This window comes from Balaenoptera musculus, chromosome 10 (assembly GCF_009873245.2).
Source record: "Balaenoptera musculus isolate JJ_BM4_2016_0621 chromosome 10, mBalMus1.pri.v3, whole genome shotgun sequence".
NCBI classification, from domain to species: Eukaryota; Metazoa; Chordata; class Mammalia; order Artiodactyla; family Balaenopteridae; genus Balaenoptera; species Balaenoptera musculus.
Window position 1 is genome coordinate 77,505,299 of NC_045794.1, and position 15,709 is coordinate 77,521,007.

The 15,709-nt window shown below is 42.4% G+C and overlaps 1 protein-coding gene across 2 annotated transcripts in view; it reads left to right on the forward strand.

The window, feature by feature from the left end:
• The window catches only part of CRADD (CASP2 and RIPK1 domain containing adaptor with death domain), a 252,213-nt gene that overhangs the window by 68,881 nt on the left and 167,623 nt on the right, over positions 1 to 15,709 (forward strand). The window contains exons 2-4 of one of the 2 annotated variants that reach the window (XM_036865369.1): positions 17 to 204; positions 1,332 to 1,577; positions 2,825 to 3,128. In XM_036865369.1, coding sequence (XP_036721264.1) covers positions 2,831 to 3,128 — 298 coding nt within the window. In that variant the 5' untranslated portion in view covers positions 17 to 204; positions 1,332 to 1,577; positions 2,825 to 2,830. The remainder of the gene's footprint in view (positions 1 to 16; positions 205 to 1,331; positions 1,578 to 2,824; positions 3,129 to 15,709) is intronic. The other variant, XM_036865370.1, reaches the window with a different exon arrangement.

Consider the following 15,709-nt stretch of genomic DNA (forward strand, 5'->3'; position numbering starts at 1 on the left):
TTTTCTTCCCCCAAAGTCAGTAACCTCAGCTATTGACATTATCGCAAGAGGTCTGTACTTTATCCGGATGAAGACAGAATATTGCTAACACCTGTCCACCAACAGAAGGAGAATCTTGCCCAGGAAAGGACAGCAATTCCAGAGTGAAAGAAGATGGTGAGAGTGAAGAGAGTACCTGGAACTCAAGAGTATCAAGAGTAGGAGGTGGCACCAGAATGATTCACTAATATTTTGGCTGTCATTAGAATAGTAGACACTTCACCATACAGGGGTGTGTCGTGTACCGTGTATTGGAGAGAGCATGAAATCAGAGGGACCTGGTTATAATTCAGGTTTTGCTATATATTAGCTGTGAGATTTTGGCTAAGACACTTGACCACTTTGATTCCACGGTCCTCACTTGTGGAATGTGTAAAATGCTAATGATAATAATAATAATACTTGCCACCCAATGTAAAAATATTGTCACTGGCATAGTAAAATGCTATATTGGTATAGTAACCCTTTAAACTTGTTACAAAAGTTAGAATATTTTGAGGAGGGAGGTTTAGAAGTGCTTTCCATTGATTTGCTTACAATGATATTTTCATCTTCCACTAGAAGTGTTGGTTGTGAAAAACCTCTATAGAAATAATGATTTTTGAGGTTTTCTTCTGTTACTGTCAACCACTTTTAGCAGGTGTACAACTTTCTGTGTATGTCACCCAATTGACTTAAAAGTGAGTTAATGAATGTATTTAATGATTGCCTCATTTCATAAAGGAATCTGAGTAAGGACCCTCAATTTGACATTCTTTTCTCTATATATATTTGGAGCAGGCATTTGTCTTGCCTTCCAACTCCAAACTACATGCCCCAGACACCCTTACTGCTAATGTCCCTAATTCCTCATGACAAATCCCTATCTGTGCAGAATAGCTGGTTGATTGCTGTAGCTGATTCCTGACTGATTGATTTGTACACTTTTTTTGGGAAGGACCCCTGTGATATAAAGGAATGACCTAGCATTTTAGTGGGGGGAAAACAGATGATAAACAAATAATTAAGTAAACGTTTTAGTAAGTGATATGTCCTTCAGGTAAAAATAAAGCTGGAAAAGGGGATGGGGAGCGCAGGAGGTGAATGTTGCGAGTTTAAATAGCGTGGTGGTGGGCACTGCAGTTTTAAATACAAGTGGTCATGGAAGGCTTCCCTGATAAGGTGACTTTTGAGACCCGACTATTATGTCAATTGGGTGCAAGTCCCTGGTGGAGTTCATGTGTTAAAATGCAATTATCCAATTACTCCTTTCCTTAAATAACTCCCTAAATGATGCTATTTTCCATCTCCAGGTGGTTATACTCTCTGCCCACAGCAAACATGGCGGAAAAGGCTTCATCCTGATATCTGGGCCACCAATAAAGATGGCCACAGCACTTCCTGTGTTTGCCCTTAACAAAGATGGTGACAATACTTCCTGTTCAGGGCTTTTGCCTTCAACAAAAATGGTGCTTACGGCGCAGGTTCCCTGATACTTTGGATTCCGGTTGCAGTTTTTTTTTTTTTTTTTTTTTTCCTTAAGATACGTGTTTGCAGACGTAAGTAACAGGATACCAGAACCCCCGTATGCATCTTTTCTCGAAGGCCCCGCGCCGTGGCGTCTGCGGCCTGGGCCCTGCGTGGCTCCCCCGCCCGCTAACTTGCTCGCGGCGTTCCCGCGCCGCTCGGGTTGGGGTGGCGGTGGAGGTGCTCGGGGCCCTGCTCTCCCCTCGGTCTGCTCTGTACGTCATTCCCAGCACCCCCTTTATAGCGGGTCAGGTGGCCCCGAAAATCTTTCATAGTTCTTTCCGTTCGTAATGCCACAGGGCTTCAGCGGGCGAGGCGGGAAATAAAAAGTTCCACATGGGCGGGGACAGCCCAAAGGGCACATCTCCCTGCTCACCTGCCGCCTCTCGGGGTCGCCCGCTGTAGCTCTACTTTCTGTGGGTGTCATAAAGCCCCATTTGCCGCCCCCCGTCTCCCCTCCCCGCCACTTACGTCCCCTCGTAGCCGTCCCTCTGCTCACTGGTGCAGTGGTCTTGGAAACAAGGCTTCAATGGCGTGTGGACATTAAAAAAAAATCTTTTAAAGGAAAAAAAAAAGCACAACATTAAATGTCCCATGCATGTGTGGCCATGACATTGTTGCGATGGAGATTCGAAATCTTCCAGAGAAGGGCTGGAGTCTGTGACTATATATAAGACTTACTGTAGACTGGGCATGAACGCCTAATGTTTTCCTTGAAGGCAATGGTGTATAGGCGTTTTCTCTTAGGGAAAAAGATCGTTAAACTTACTGGTACCTGCCGGTTTATTGCCCCACTTCCATTGATGATCAGCTTCTGCAGATGCCCGCGGTCTTAAGGGCACTTGTATGCATATTGGCGGTTTCTGCGGTGGTGGGGTATCTCTGATGAACGCAATGTTAAAGTAAAAGCACTATTTCTTCTCAAGTATGTTAGAATGAAGTGCTCCTCTGTAATCCTCAGATAAAAGTTGCTTTTTAAGCACGTTCTCTAATCCACTTTTCCCCAAATCTCTTTATGGAACAAGGAATGGAGCTAGGACCCCATTGTGTGGAAAGTAAAAGCAGAGAAGGTGATTCATGTTCAATGCTGTTCATCATGTTCTGAAGCATTCGAAATTAATTCAGCTTGGCTTAACAGCCGTGTATTAAACACCATGGCCTGGCGTTCTGCTAGGGTTCAAAGATGTCCGTGACCTTAAGGGGCTTGCACTGTAAGACACTATCTTTAGGGGCTCATCAGGCTTCCTGTGATCTGAGCTACCATTTTGTCTCTTTCCAGGGGGAGATGGAGGCTAGAGACAAGCAAGTGCTTCGCTCGCTTCGCCTCGAGCTGGGTGCAGAGGTACTGGTGGAGGGACTGGTCCTCCAGTATCTTTACCAGGAAGGGGTCTTGACGGAAAGCCATGTTCAAGAAATTAAAGCTCAAGCCACAGGCCTCCGGAAAACAATGCTGCTGCTGGATATCCTACCTACCAGGGGTCCTAAAGCATTCGATGCCTTCCTAGATTCCCTGCAGGAATTCCCCTGGGTAAGGGAGAAACTGGAGAAGGCAAGAGAAGAAGCCATGGTTGAGCTGCCTGCAGGTAGGCCTCAAAAAGATCACTCCAGACCACCTCCAAGATTGTTGGAACTGTGCCCTTTGGATTTGAAGTTGGGGTTTTAGGCTGGGTGGGGGTTGGCGGGTCCTGAAAGTGGGAAAGGAGTTTGGTTTGAAGGCACGTGGTGCTGGAGGGACTGGATGAGGAGGTGGAGTTAGGAAGTGCAGGGAAGGAGGGAGGAAAGGACCATGATTGAGAGGGTGAGGAGGGAGCTCAGAGGATACATTTAGAAATGCTTCCAGGGAAAGTTGGCAAGTCACTTGGGAGGCATGTTCTCATCTGAGAGCCAGGTCATATCTCAGCCCTTGGCATTGGGAGCCATTTGGAAAGTGCAGATGGGAAAGCAGGCTTTAGGCTTCCTGATAACTGATTCGTGGGGTGCCAGTGAGGCCGGCTGGAAAAGGTCAGACTCATGAAGAAGGGGACAGCCTCTAGGAAGGCACGCCTTGCACCTGTTCCCTGGGCTGTCCTGCATGGCCAAAGGGGATTATTTGGAAGGCTGGCTTAGTTTGTTTTTAAAGACTGTTGATTTAAAGTCATCCTTTTTAGTTTGGCTTTGTTCAGACACCTGGAGTATTTAATTTTATAAGGACAGTAGTTTTTTTTTTTGGGGGGGGGAGGTGTCTCATTTTGATTTTAAGGAACGTTGGAAGCTATGGAAAAGAGAAACAGTCCTAGTGCTATCAGCCTGGCTTGTAGCAGGCAGAAGATGTGATATGAAACACTTGTTCCCTCTCAACACCTCCCATGACGTCTACTTTTTACAGAGATTGAGGAGCAGGGAACTGAACTGGCAAAAAAAAAAGAAGGAAAAAAGAAAGTTGACTTGTAAATTTTTAAGAGTTAGGAAATCGACATTCTCAGGTTTTTATAGCAGTGATAGTTAGAACTACCCCAACTCAGGGGTCCCCAGAATTTGTTGTTGCTGTTTTTCAAATACCAATATAACTAGTAAAAAAAAGAAATGCCGGTAATAAAGAGACTACTTTTATTATTTTTGCCCCATGGACCTCATATTTTGAATGATTTTCCAGACCACATGTATTAAGTAATCATGACTAATTCTTCTAATATTTTTATTAATGACATATGTCTGAATATTTGATCAACATGAGATAACTGGTTGACTTAGGAAGGCCTGGTAAAATCCCAGTGGAAAAAGCAAAAATATTTTCATTTCCTTGCATGGCCAAATTACAGGTAAATGTATGTTTCAGGCTTTTTGAAATACTGAAAAAAGCTGGCCTTTGAGGACCACAGGAATTTTCAGGTTGGATTATTCCTACAAAATAAAATACTCCAGGTGTGTGAACAAAGCCAAACTGAAGAAGGTAAAATGTTTCTACCACTTGACTGAAAGCAGAATATATAACGTAGAAGTGGGGAGATGTTAAAAGAAATATTAGGGTGTCCAATATCTTTTCATGGTATTTGACGTAGAGGTTCCTCTGGGCAACACATAGCTGGAAACAACAAAACAGGCAAACTGAAAGCCTGTTACTACTGAAATACTTAATTTAATTTTACAATCATTGTAGGTGTTGTAAATAGTACCATTGTATGTAGTTCAAAGAGGTGTGACCCCATTTTCATTTCTTCTGATTCATTCAAAGAACAAGAAAAATTAAAATTATTTTTACCAAATGGTGAAAGTTACAACGATGTTGAAGAAAAGAAAATATACATATATATTTTTAAGTGAGCGGTATGAAACATCGTGGAGCGGGAAAAAATTGAGTGTATCTGTGTTGAAGTTTGGAAAAATAATGTTAATACATTAATTCTGTGGAAGTGGTCAAATGGAACCATAGGTTGGCTACTGCACAAATGAAGTCCTCTTAATTGTTTTACTTCTTGTTGAGTAACACTGCTACTGAAAAAAATATCCTGAAGAGAGAGTTTGTTTATATAGCGTTCTGTATACTTTCCACAGTGGCAATTGCACAAACTCATTTTTTAAATAGCTTTTGTTAATTATTGAATATTTTAAGTAAGATTACAAAATATAAGTAAGGTGTGAAGAACAATGGTACAGTGAGCACCTGTCTCCCCATCACTCAGTTAAAAAAAAATCACATGGCCTTTGAGGACCCCTGGGTGCTCCTCTCAATCCCAGCTCATCCCCAACCTCCACTCACCAATAAACCCTGCATTTGGAGTTTATCATTTCCTTCTTCACTTTGTAATTTTCCATCTCATAAAACTCACTTTTAAAATCCACATATGTTATGGAAAATTCACTACACCATAAGTTTCAGCAATATCTATATACGTAAGGCGTGGAGGAAATGGTATATTTTAAAGGAGTTGTTAGTTAACAGCTTTCTTTATTTGAGACCTTAAACTTTAAGTGTTAAATTAACTTGATGGCTGTATTTTAATTATAAAATTAAATTAGGACTTAATTAATTGGAAACCTATTTTTTTTTTTTAAATCCTGGAAAGAGTATATTAGACTTGAAATGCCTTCAGTTTTAATGTAAAAAATGCGAATGGACCCAGGGGCCTATTTTCCAGGACCCCAGTGCTTCTCCAGTGTCGTAATGGAGTAATTTTAACAAGGTTTTAAATAGTCCATTTAAATTTTTGTAAAGGCATGTTTGAACTTTGAAGAATTAGAATGTAGGAAAATGTGGTGCTTATATATGTGTGTGTATACAATAACCTCTTCTGACTTTTTACTCATTTCAGTTGCAGTTATTAATTAATTTGTACAGGTTTGGTGGTCTTCTCTTGGGAGGCTTTGAAAACGAATGGGGAGGAATGGCTTTCTCTTTGGCCGAGCGGTCTATCCTGATTGATCTGAATGAACTGATGTTATATTATAAAAAGTTTTCTTGTTTTGGTCTTTTCAGAGATTCTTGGTTTTCCTTTTGTTTGTTTGGTTAATTTTTGTGTTTCACTTGTAAACTTTGAGCTACTTCAGAGGCCTTATTTGGTGATTGATCCCGGTTAGTTGCTTTTAATTTATATTCTGGGTGTCATTTTTTATTTTATTTTATTTATTTATTTTTAATTTTTACTTTATTTTTTTAATAGACACCTAGCTGTTTTATTTTATTTTATTCTTGGCTGTGCCGCGTGGCATGTGGGATCTTAGTTTCCCCACCAGGGATAGAACCCATGCCCCCTGCAGTGGAAGCCCTGAGTCTTAACCACTGGACTGCCAGGGAAGTCCCTGGGTGTCATTTTTTAGAGAAGAATCAAGTTGTATCTTGATTCTCTCTATTCTTCTAAACCATACCCCCAGGAAATCCCAAAACATTAAAAAAAAAAAAAAAAGTTTAACCTTTGATTCTCTCAATATGCCTAGATGACTGGTATCCCTATCCCTACTAAAAAAAAAAAAAAAAAAAAAGACCAAGCTGTTAATGGATAATTGATTTCGTGTTTTTCTCACCTTATGAAGACTCTTATATTTTATTATTTTTTAATCTTTTTTTATAAATTTATTTTATTTATTTATTTTTGGCTGTGTTGGGTCTTTGTTGCTGCACGTGGGCTTTCTCTACTTGCAGCGAGCGGGGGCTACTCTTCGTTGCGGTGCACAGGGTTCTCATTGCGGTGGCTTCTCTTGTTGCGAAACACAGGCTCTAGGTGTGTGGGCTTCAGTAGTTGTGGCTCGCGGGCTCTAGAGCGCAGGCTCAGTAGTTGTGGCACACGGGCTTAGTTGCTCCGCAGCATGTGGGATCTTCCGGGACCAGGGCTCGAACCCATGTCCCCTGCCCTGGCAGGCGGATTCTTAACCACTGCACCACCAGGGAAGCCCAAGACTCTTATATTTTAAAAGAGGAACTCTGGCAATAAAATCACTTAATCCCGCTTGGCACCATGGAAGGCACACTTCACGGTATGTCCCCTACTGGCCAAGGTCACGTAGTAGACACTAGATTAGCTGGAAATCCTCCCTGGGCTCCTGGCAGGTCACTTAGGAGATGAGGATAGTGCTGAATCTGGGTGAAGGCAGCATGTGTCTTCCTGCCTGGCTTCCCGCTACTCATGGGCCCTGTCTAGGCTGACAAGCTTGCTCTGGTGCCTGAGCTAATCTGGATCTGGAAAGGAGGTTTGTCAGCAGCCCCGGTCTCACCAGCTGGTAGGACTTAGCCTTAGGTCATGGTGGGAGTGACTTCTGGGCCCAAGGACTCCCTGTTCTACCATGTTGGCCCTGGCTGTGGGATTGGGTCTCTGCCATGATTCCCACTTAACAGTCAGCCTGGCAACCCTTCCTTTAACCCCAGTCTTTTTTAGGCTTGGGAGTTTTTGTTTTTTCTTTCTTCCTAGGCTAAATTTCTGCTTTATATTCTCTTAGCCACTAGCAAGGATGAAAGATAAATATCTTATAATGCAGCTCAGTGACTCCTGTTTTAGCATCAGATGCCTCAACTCTCTGGCCTGCTGGAGTAGCTGTCCTGGGGCTGACATTTGTTGTAACCTTGCCTGAGCTTGAGCTGGTCCTCGCCATGGACCCTGTGCCCTGGACTCTGGCTGCCCTCACTGGAGCAGGATGCAGGGCTGGCCTGTTTCCCCTCTGCCCAGAGGGTCCAGAACTCAGCCTGTCCCTTTTGGAGCTGGCCTTGTGTGACCACGTAGAGCTACGTCAGCCACTGTTTCGAGACACACTCTGGTTGTCAGATGTCTACTTGGATACATCTGAAGTTACTGAGCAATAAAGTTACTGAGCAATAAAAAAGCAATGAAGTTTTTACTTTAGGTATTGTAATAGGTTTATTAGAGAGATTTCTAGCCTGGGATTTTTTAATCATACCATGAATTCATACCTACTCTGGGTATGGTAGTTTCAGTGTTGATCTTAGTTCATCAGGCTTGTGGTCTGTCCAGGCATTTCCACTGTGGCTGAGTAGTGTTCACTCTGTGGCATCCTGTGTCCTAGAGAGGGGATGGTGGGTCAGCATTCAGAGCAAGACCCCTCCTTGTGCTAAGGGCAGATTCTACAGAGAGCCCAGGTTTCTATGTGTCCCCAATATGATTATCATATACTTCTTGAGGACCAACTAGATGCCAGGCACTAGGTGATAAAGATACATGAATATCACCAGATCAGCTGAGAAGAAGATTCGTTCATTTATTCAACAGATATTAGTCTTGACCATGTGCCAGACACTGGGTGCTGGGTATATTGTAGTAAACAAAGCGCCTGCTCTTCTGGAGCTCACTGTATTGTGTAGTCTGATGGGGACCGACAACAAGCAAGTGAATAAATAATACATCAGGTGGTGAGAGTGCTTTGAAGAAGAACAGTGTGTGCGTGGTGTTGAGGAAGGACTTTCCATAGTATGTGGGGTGGTCAGAGAAAGCTTCTCTGATGAGAGGACGTTGAGCAGAGACCTGAATTCTTCAATAGAGTGGATACCTGGAGGAAGAGCTTTCAGACAGAGGGGACCACAAGTGCAAAGGAACTCAAGTGGAGCCCCAGTGACAGGGTGGCTAGAGCCCAGGCCCTTCTGGGAGAACAACCTTTCTCCCAGAGAGATGCTATGTCATATTGCCGGTCGCAAAGGCCCAGTCTTGACTGTTTGTCCTTTTGTTTCCCAGAATGTGAGATGTGTGCACAGCCATGATCTTGGGTGGCTCTTAAAATGATTTTAGATGATATGTGGACATGGGATTAGATCACAAGGTGAAAGAGCTATTTCCTTTTTCTTTCTGTTTCAATCCTGATAACATCCAAGTGAAAAACCTCCATTTGGTACAAGTATTTCTGTAACATCTCTTGACACTTGCCAATTTTTCTTCCTAACAGACAGCAAAAGCTCCTGATGCTTAAAGCCTTCTGTAGACAACAGTATTTAGTTACAATTTAGTTGTTTTGCTTGTTTTTTTCCCCTTGTATCAATTTAATGGTTTCCTGACATTATGGCCAGTAAAACTGTTTTCTGTTTACTTTAAAATACATTGTATTTAAGTAAAAGTGAGTCAACATAAAGAAAAATACTAAGAAAATAATAATGGTATGACAATATGACAAAAAGTGTGAAGATGCGTTTCATGTATTTTCTCATTTGAAAAGAGCGACAGGAGTTTGGGGCAGGAAGCATCGTGTGGCTGGCGTAGTTGGGGCAGGAAGGCTCTGGCTCTAGTTCAAATGGAAGATAACACCATATTCAAGGTACTTTACTGTTTTGCTTATTCAGTGGACGCACAGTGGCTGGGAACTGGTTAAATTGATTAGCAGAATTGCCAGAATGACTTAATTATAAGTTGTCTAAATTGTAAATGCATTCGCTTGCTAACGTAACAAGTCAGCAAAATGGAGACACATCCCAGTATTCCAGACTTTAAGACTGGGAGGGTGATGGTCGCAGATCATCTAATTTTTCTCTGAGAAAACGGCGTGCTAGAGAGATTAAGACAACTTGCCCGTGATCACACAGCTAGTTAATGTAATTTATTGCCAGGACTGGAACCCAGGCCTCCCGACTCTGGATTTAAGACTTTTCCTATGCAGTCTTGGCTCCCTGCTGGGTTTGAAATGGAATTGTATTATGCTGTAGTGTTAATCATTGAAATTAGCCTTTAATAAAATTGTACTAATGCTTTTTTCTTCATTTTAAGAGGAAAATTTCAAGGGCTTTTAGAGGTATACTGGGATGAGATTTTACTAATATATTTTATCAGTGCCAATTTTAATCATTTAAAAGGAAATTTTGATGGTTCAGTGCTGCATTTTGTCAGAAGACTCCACCCCTCACCCCCCCACCCCCTTCTGCAAGGCTGACATACAGAAAGGGCGGAAGACCTTTATCAAGTATTTATGGGACTGATGAAATAATGCATCTGTTGGCAGCAAATGGCAGCTCTTTCTAGGAATAGCAAACCGTGTGACAGGTCTCTCCTCGGCAGGGATGCCTCCATATCACTCTAAAAAATGGATTTAATGTTCTTTCCTTTTAGAAATTCTCACTGTGACGTTTTTTTCTCCCTCCTGTGGATGTATGGGTCGCTTGGCTACATCAGTCACCCTACTGACCCTCAGGGTTGCTTTAGCTCAGTGTTGTTTAACTCTGGCTTTTAAAAAAAGCCTAATGATCCTCAGGCTTCACCCCAGGCCAGTTCATGCCAAAATCTGTGGAGGTGGGGTCTGGGCAGTGGTATTAAAGACACAAACACGCATACACAGGCACAGACACCTTCCTAGGTTAATTTTGAAGTGCAGCCAGGATTGAGAACCTTGAGATCCGACCAGCAGATTGGGCACATAGCTCCTTTCTCACTTATTGCTCCCTGGGTATGGGCCTCCCAAAGCTGTGTGCTTGCTTGAAGAGTTGCTCTTGTTTTCAGGTGGGGGAAGGTGGGAGGGGGCTAGGAATGGAGATGTAGAAGGATAGATAGCTTTGTTTTAAATGTGCACTCACCATTGTTTTTAATTCTTTGAATTCCCTGAACATTGTTGCTTAAGAATGTTCTAGCATCTCAGACCCCATGCAGGTGTGACTGTACTACCAACATTGAACTCCATTAGCGCTCCATGGGGATTCATAGGCTACGTGTTTATAGAACAAAACTGAAGAGAGGGTTTTGAACTATCTGGTGAATTTGGATTTGGGGGAATTCCATTCATTGTCTATTCATGTTGTTTGGTAATTACAGACCATCCACAATACTTTGTGCCCTGTAGATCAAGCTGTGTCCAAATGGAGACAGAACCTGCTGGAGGAGAGTGAGTTGGGTGCTGCTCTCAGCTACAGAGGGAGCTGAAGATGGCTTGAGGATGGATGAGAGGAGGAGAGACACCAATGGCCAGTCGGGAAGACTGGGACTGGCTTAGTCTGTCCATCTGTGGGTTGGTCAGACAATCTGCCCCCAGTTTCTGTTTACAGTTAAAAATGAATTTTAATCTTTTCTGTGTCTCACCAAGAACCTCAAATAATACCAGTGAAATAATAATCATAGTATTTGTCAGCAGCTTAATTTACCATGTGCCAGGCACTGTTCTAGGTCCTTTGCATTTATTAATTCAATCCTGACAGTAACTTAATGAGGTAGAAGGTATTATTACCCTCATTGCACAGAGATGTTAAGTCACTTGCTCAAGGTCATACAATGTAGTTAAGCCAAATTTGCAATCTAGGCACTTTGACTTCAAAGCCTGCTGATGCATGTCCTGTAAAGACACTTTCTCAAAATTTGCTTTTCTCTCCTCCCTAATTCTGATAACCTGTGGCTGCTTCAGAGCCTGTTATTTACCAGCCCCCACTTTTTCCTCCCCCCCTACTCCAGGCTCTCCCAGACATGCAGCCATAGGGTCTTTTATGTCTTTCTCTTTCCCACCTACTGTCCAAAGACTAATTCCTGGTTGGTCTCTCTCTCTCTCCCCCATCTCTCATTTTATCCTTTTTTTGGGGGGGGTGGGGAGGAGTAGGGTCTAATGTGAGGCCATATGGGGTCAAGGGACAGGGCCCTTGGGTTGCTTCCATCCCACTTGCTACCTTGAGAGTAAAAAAAGACTCAGTCTTCTTGGCTGTGATCAGGAGACGGTGTGTTGGCTCTCCTGGTCCTGGAATCAGGTCCCACTTTTCCAGCTCCTAAATCATGCTATGGAAAGTCGTCAGTTCCAATAACCAGCTTTTCTGGTGGCGTGGCCTCAGAGTTTAACTGTACATTTAGCAAGGTAGTGTTCTCTTTTTTTGGTATAGTTCAAACTTGTAGGCTGCTGTTGTAGCTAGCTGCAGGAATGTTTGCCTTTACTTAATTTTAATAGGCAGCTGTGTTTATACTTGTTCCTCAGTTTGAGCAGTAAGGAGTATATGAATATGATTCTTTGGAGGACTTTTCCCCCAGAGGGAAAAAAGAGTACATTGTACTTTTCCAAACAGTAAATTTTAATTGAGAAGGAAATGTAACTTCTAGAAGAAGTTTGGGGCAGGTTTTAGTCTTAGGCTTTAGTTTTGTTAGCGTTATAAAAGAAATCTTAACTCCTTGTGAGAAGCGCCAAGTTGACAATTCCTGGAAATGTTCATGTTCTATTTATGCTCAGCACCACAGCAGAGAGGGTGGCGACACTGTTACCAAAATAAAACTGCTGAGATGTAGTAAGTGGCAAACGAGAGCTTATGGTTTTATAACCTAAATATAAGACTTTTAAAGCATCTCTCAGTCCCACCATTTGTCCATAAGGTATATGGGGGCTGAGTGGTAGTGGTGCAGTTGTTATGGAGAATTACAGAGCAAGCAGAGCACGTCTGTTGGGACTTGCCCTGTTGTTAGAACTGGGGAAGGTTAGAGCCGGAAGGTACCGCAGAGACTTTACAGATGAGGGAACTAAGAGATGCAAGTCAGTCAAACATGTATGTGGGCTCTTTGGTTCAACCAGTAGACCTCTTGCTAACATAAGCAAAAGTGGAAATTTCTCTAACGTGCACTGGGTAGTTCACAACTTTGAAGTAGTTGCTAAAATTTCAGGGCTCAGTAAAGGCAGGAGTCAGGCAACCCTGGGGATTTCTGGGCATTGATGACCATCTCCAGCTCAGTTCCTCCACTTTGTCTTCTCTCGACGTTCAGAGTCTGGTTGGCCTAGGCTGAGTCATGAGCCCCTCCCTTAGGACACCAGAGTCACCTAGAGTGGGGAAGGGACAGTTCCAAAAGGAAGAGGTGAAAGCTGATTAAGAGATGTCTGCTGTACTATATCATGCCCATTCTTTTTATATTTAACAGGTTCCACACTTGTGGGCCTGGAAAGAACTGGTAGCCCTTTAAGGAAGGAGAATGTTCTACATCCTCATATAGCAAGGCCCAGGTTGAAGCCCAGAGGTGCTAGGAAGAGTAAAGGAGAACAGTTTTTGAAAGAAGATAGGGCTTCTGAAACCTTTTCAAAATCAGACGATATTGGGGGGAAAAATGGATTGAGAATGTTGAAGTAGAGAGGAGGTTAGAAGGAGAATTTGGATTGAGTTCTAGCCTAAGGGCTTTACGTATATAAACTCACTTTATCCTCATAGACCTTTGAAGTAGGTACTATTACTGTCAGTAGATAAATCGCCCAAAGTCGCAGAGCTCAATAGTAGCAGAGCTGAGGTTTGAACACTGACACTTTGGTCTTCCAGTCTTCTTGATCACTAGGCAGTTCCAGTTCTTGGTTCTGATTGGAGTCATGTGCCTTAGATTACCTGACCTGGGCTGGCCACAGCTTCTTTATTTCCTGACCCCTTTTTGCCTTGGGTCTCACCTGTGGCCAACATTTTCATGCCTTTTTTGTTGTTGTTGTTTGTTTTTTATACAGTTTACCAAATGGGAGATTAAAAGAAATACCAAAGAGGATGAAAAATGTTTTCTAAGAAATGTGATTAGACAAAGATTTTAAAAGAGATTGACATGGCAGTTTTTGTTCGTTGAGTCTTTAAACTTGTCTCTTCCCTTTCAATTCCTTTTTATTCTCAATTAGTCATTTGATGGTGCCATGGGAAAATGTGCTTTTTTCAGGCCTCTCCTATTTGTTTGAGCCCTTTTTATTCTTTCATGTGTCTGTCAGGATCCATTCTAGAGACAAAAACCACATAGTAATTTGAATAAGGAAAATTTAATATAAAGAATTATACACTAGTAAAAAGTTAACAGTGGTTAACTACTAACAGAGGTAAAAGAGGTCTCCAAGGAATACAGGAATAGCAAGTGGAAGAAGCTACTTTTTCTAGGGCTGGAAGAGAGTACAGGTTGAAGGCACTACGAGCTTGCACAAGGCCCCTCTCCACTCCCAAGGCTGTGGTTCAGACCTCACTGGAGGTGAAGTGACTGCCACATGAGTATGCAGCCTGCCAGTGGCCAGGGAACTAGCCAGAGGTTCCAGGCTGGAGCTGGTCTGTAAGAGCAGCCCACCAGGTTGAGAAACTTGTTAGAGAATGTGGGTAGAGCAGAGTTGATTCTCAGAGAGCAGACTGCTGAGTGGTAGAGAAATTCCCTGGATAGTGAGCACCTTTTGTTTCCCAAACACCACTGGCAGTAGTACACTTCAGAGGGGATAAAGCATCCCAAGCCAGAATGAAAAGCCCCTTCCTCTGCAATGGCCTTGCAGTATCCCTCTAGTGCCCTCTACTGATGAAAACTAACACTGCACCACCTGACAAAGGAGAAATGTTTGCAGGGTCCAGCCCCAGTATCACAAAGCAGGGCAAAGAGGGTGAATACATTGTATTAGCAAGAAGTAATACATTGCTAATTGGTGCACCTCATCTGTAAAAGGATGATAGTACATAAATCCCGAAGTACTTCTTAGAAGCTGATTCATTCATTCATTCCTTAGGCAACATTTATTATCTACCATTGCTGGCTGTTGTGCTAAGGCTTTGAGATTATGATTGTCATTGTCTATTTTTTTGTGTTCCTCCCTGCAAAAAGAGTGTAGTCTTCTCTAAGGCAGAGGCTGTTTTTATCTCTGTACTTGCAGAGTCTATCTAGCATAGTGCTAGATACATGTTAATCCTCACATGTTTATTGAATGAATGAAGGAATGACTATAAAGATGAATGTAAAGGCAGAGTAGTACCCTCAAAGAGTTTATTTATTTTAATTTTTGTTTAGTTTTTTTTTTTGGCTGTGCCACACGGCTTGTGGGATCTTAGTTCCCTGACCAGGAATCGAACCGGGGGCCCCAGCAGTGAAAGCGCTAAATCCTAACCACTGGACTGACAGGGAATTCCCATCAAAGAGTTTAAATTGCAACTGGAGAAAGGTAGAGGCAAGTACTTAAGTATTGATATAATATGGTATTCTGGTTATCTTTTGTTGTGTAACAAGCTACTCCAAAACTTAATGGCTTAAAATAACAGTCCTGTATTTTACCCATGAATGTGCAGTTTGGCCAGGGCTCAGGTGGGACAGCTCATTTCTGTTTCACCCGGTGCCAATTGCGGTGGTTTACCTGGGGCTGGAGGATCCATTTCCCAGGTGGGTCGCTCACATTTCTGGTAAATTGGTGCTGCTTGTCGGTTTCTCTCCACGTAGGCCTTTCTACAGGTAGCTGGGGTTTCCTCACAGTATGGTGGCTGAGTTTCAAAGGGCAGGAAGTAGAAGCTGCTTGTTTATTAAGTCCTGGATCCGGATACTGGCATAGTGTTGACTTTCACTGTGTTCTTTCAGTTAAGCTGTCCCAAAGCCCAGATTCAAAGGGAGGAGATAGAGACCTCACATTTCCTGGGGCGTATGTCAGTCATTTTGGAGCCTTACCGTACTTATCAGATATAGTGGTTTAAAATATGTATATTTCTTATCATAAATGGGAAATTAGCTGCCCTGTGTGAAAGTGACTTGTAAATTAATAACAAATGTTATTTGATGTTGTTAATGTTTAACAAAAAATGTTTTTTAAAGTGAAAATAGATTTTCCTTCTGAATATAAAAGCAACACGTATTTGTTGTTTAAAAAAGAAGCTCTAGGAAGATATCAAGAAAATGGAAATCACCCATAATCTTATTGCCCAGAGATAACCATGGTTTATAATAAATGAGTAGTGAAATGCAGTATTTGGGTTTTTACCACAGGAAATTTTGTTTTAGAAGCTCTTTCTTCTCTGAACTCTAGTCATTTTGAGAAAGTTATTATTGATACTAACACT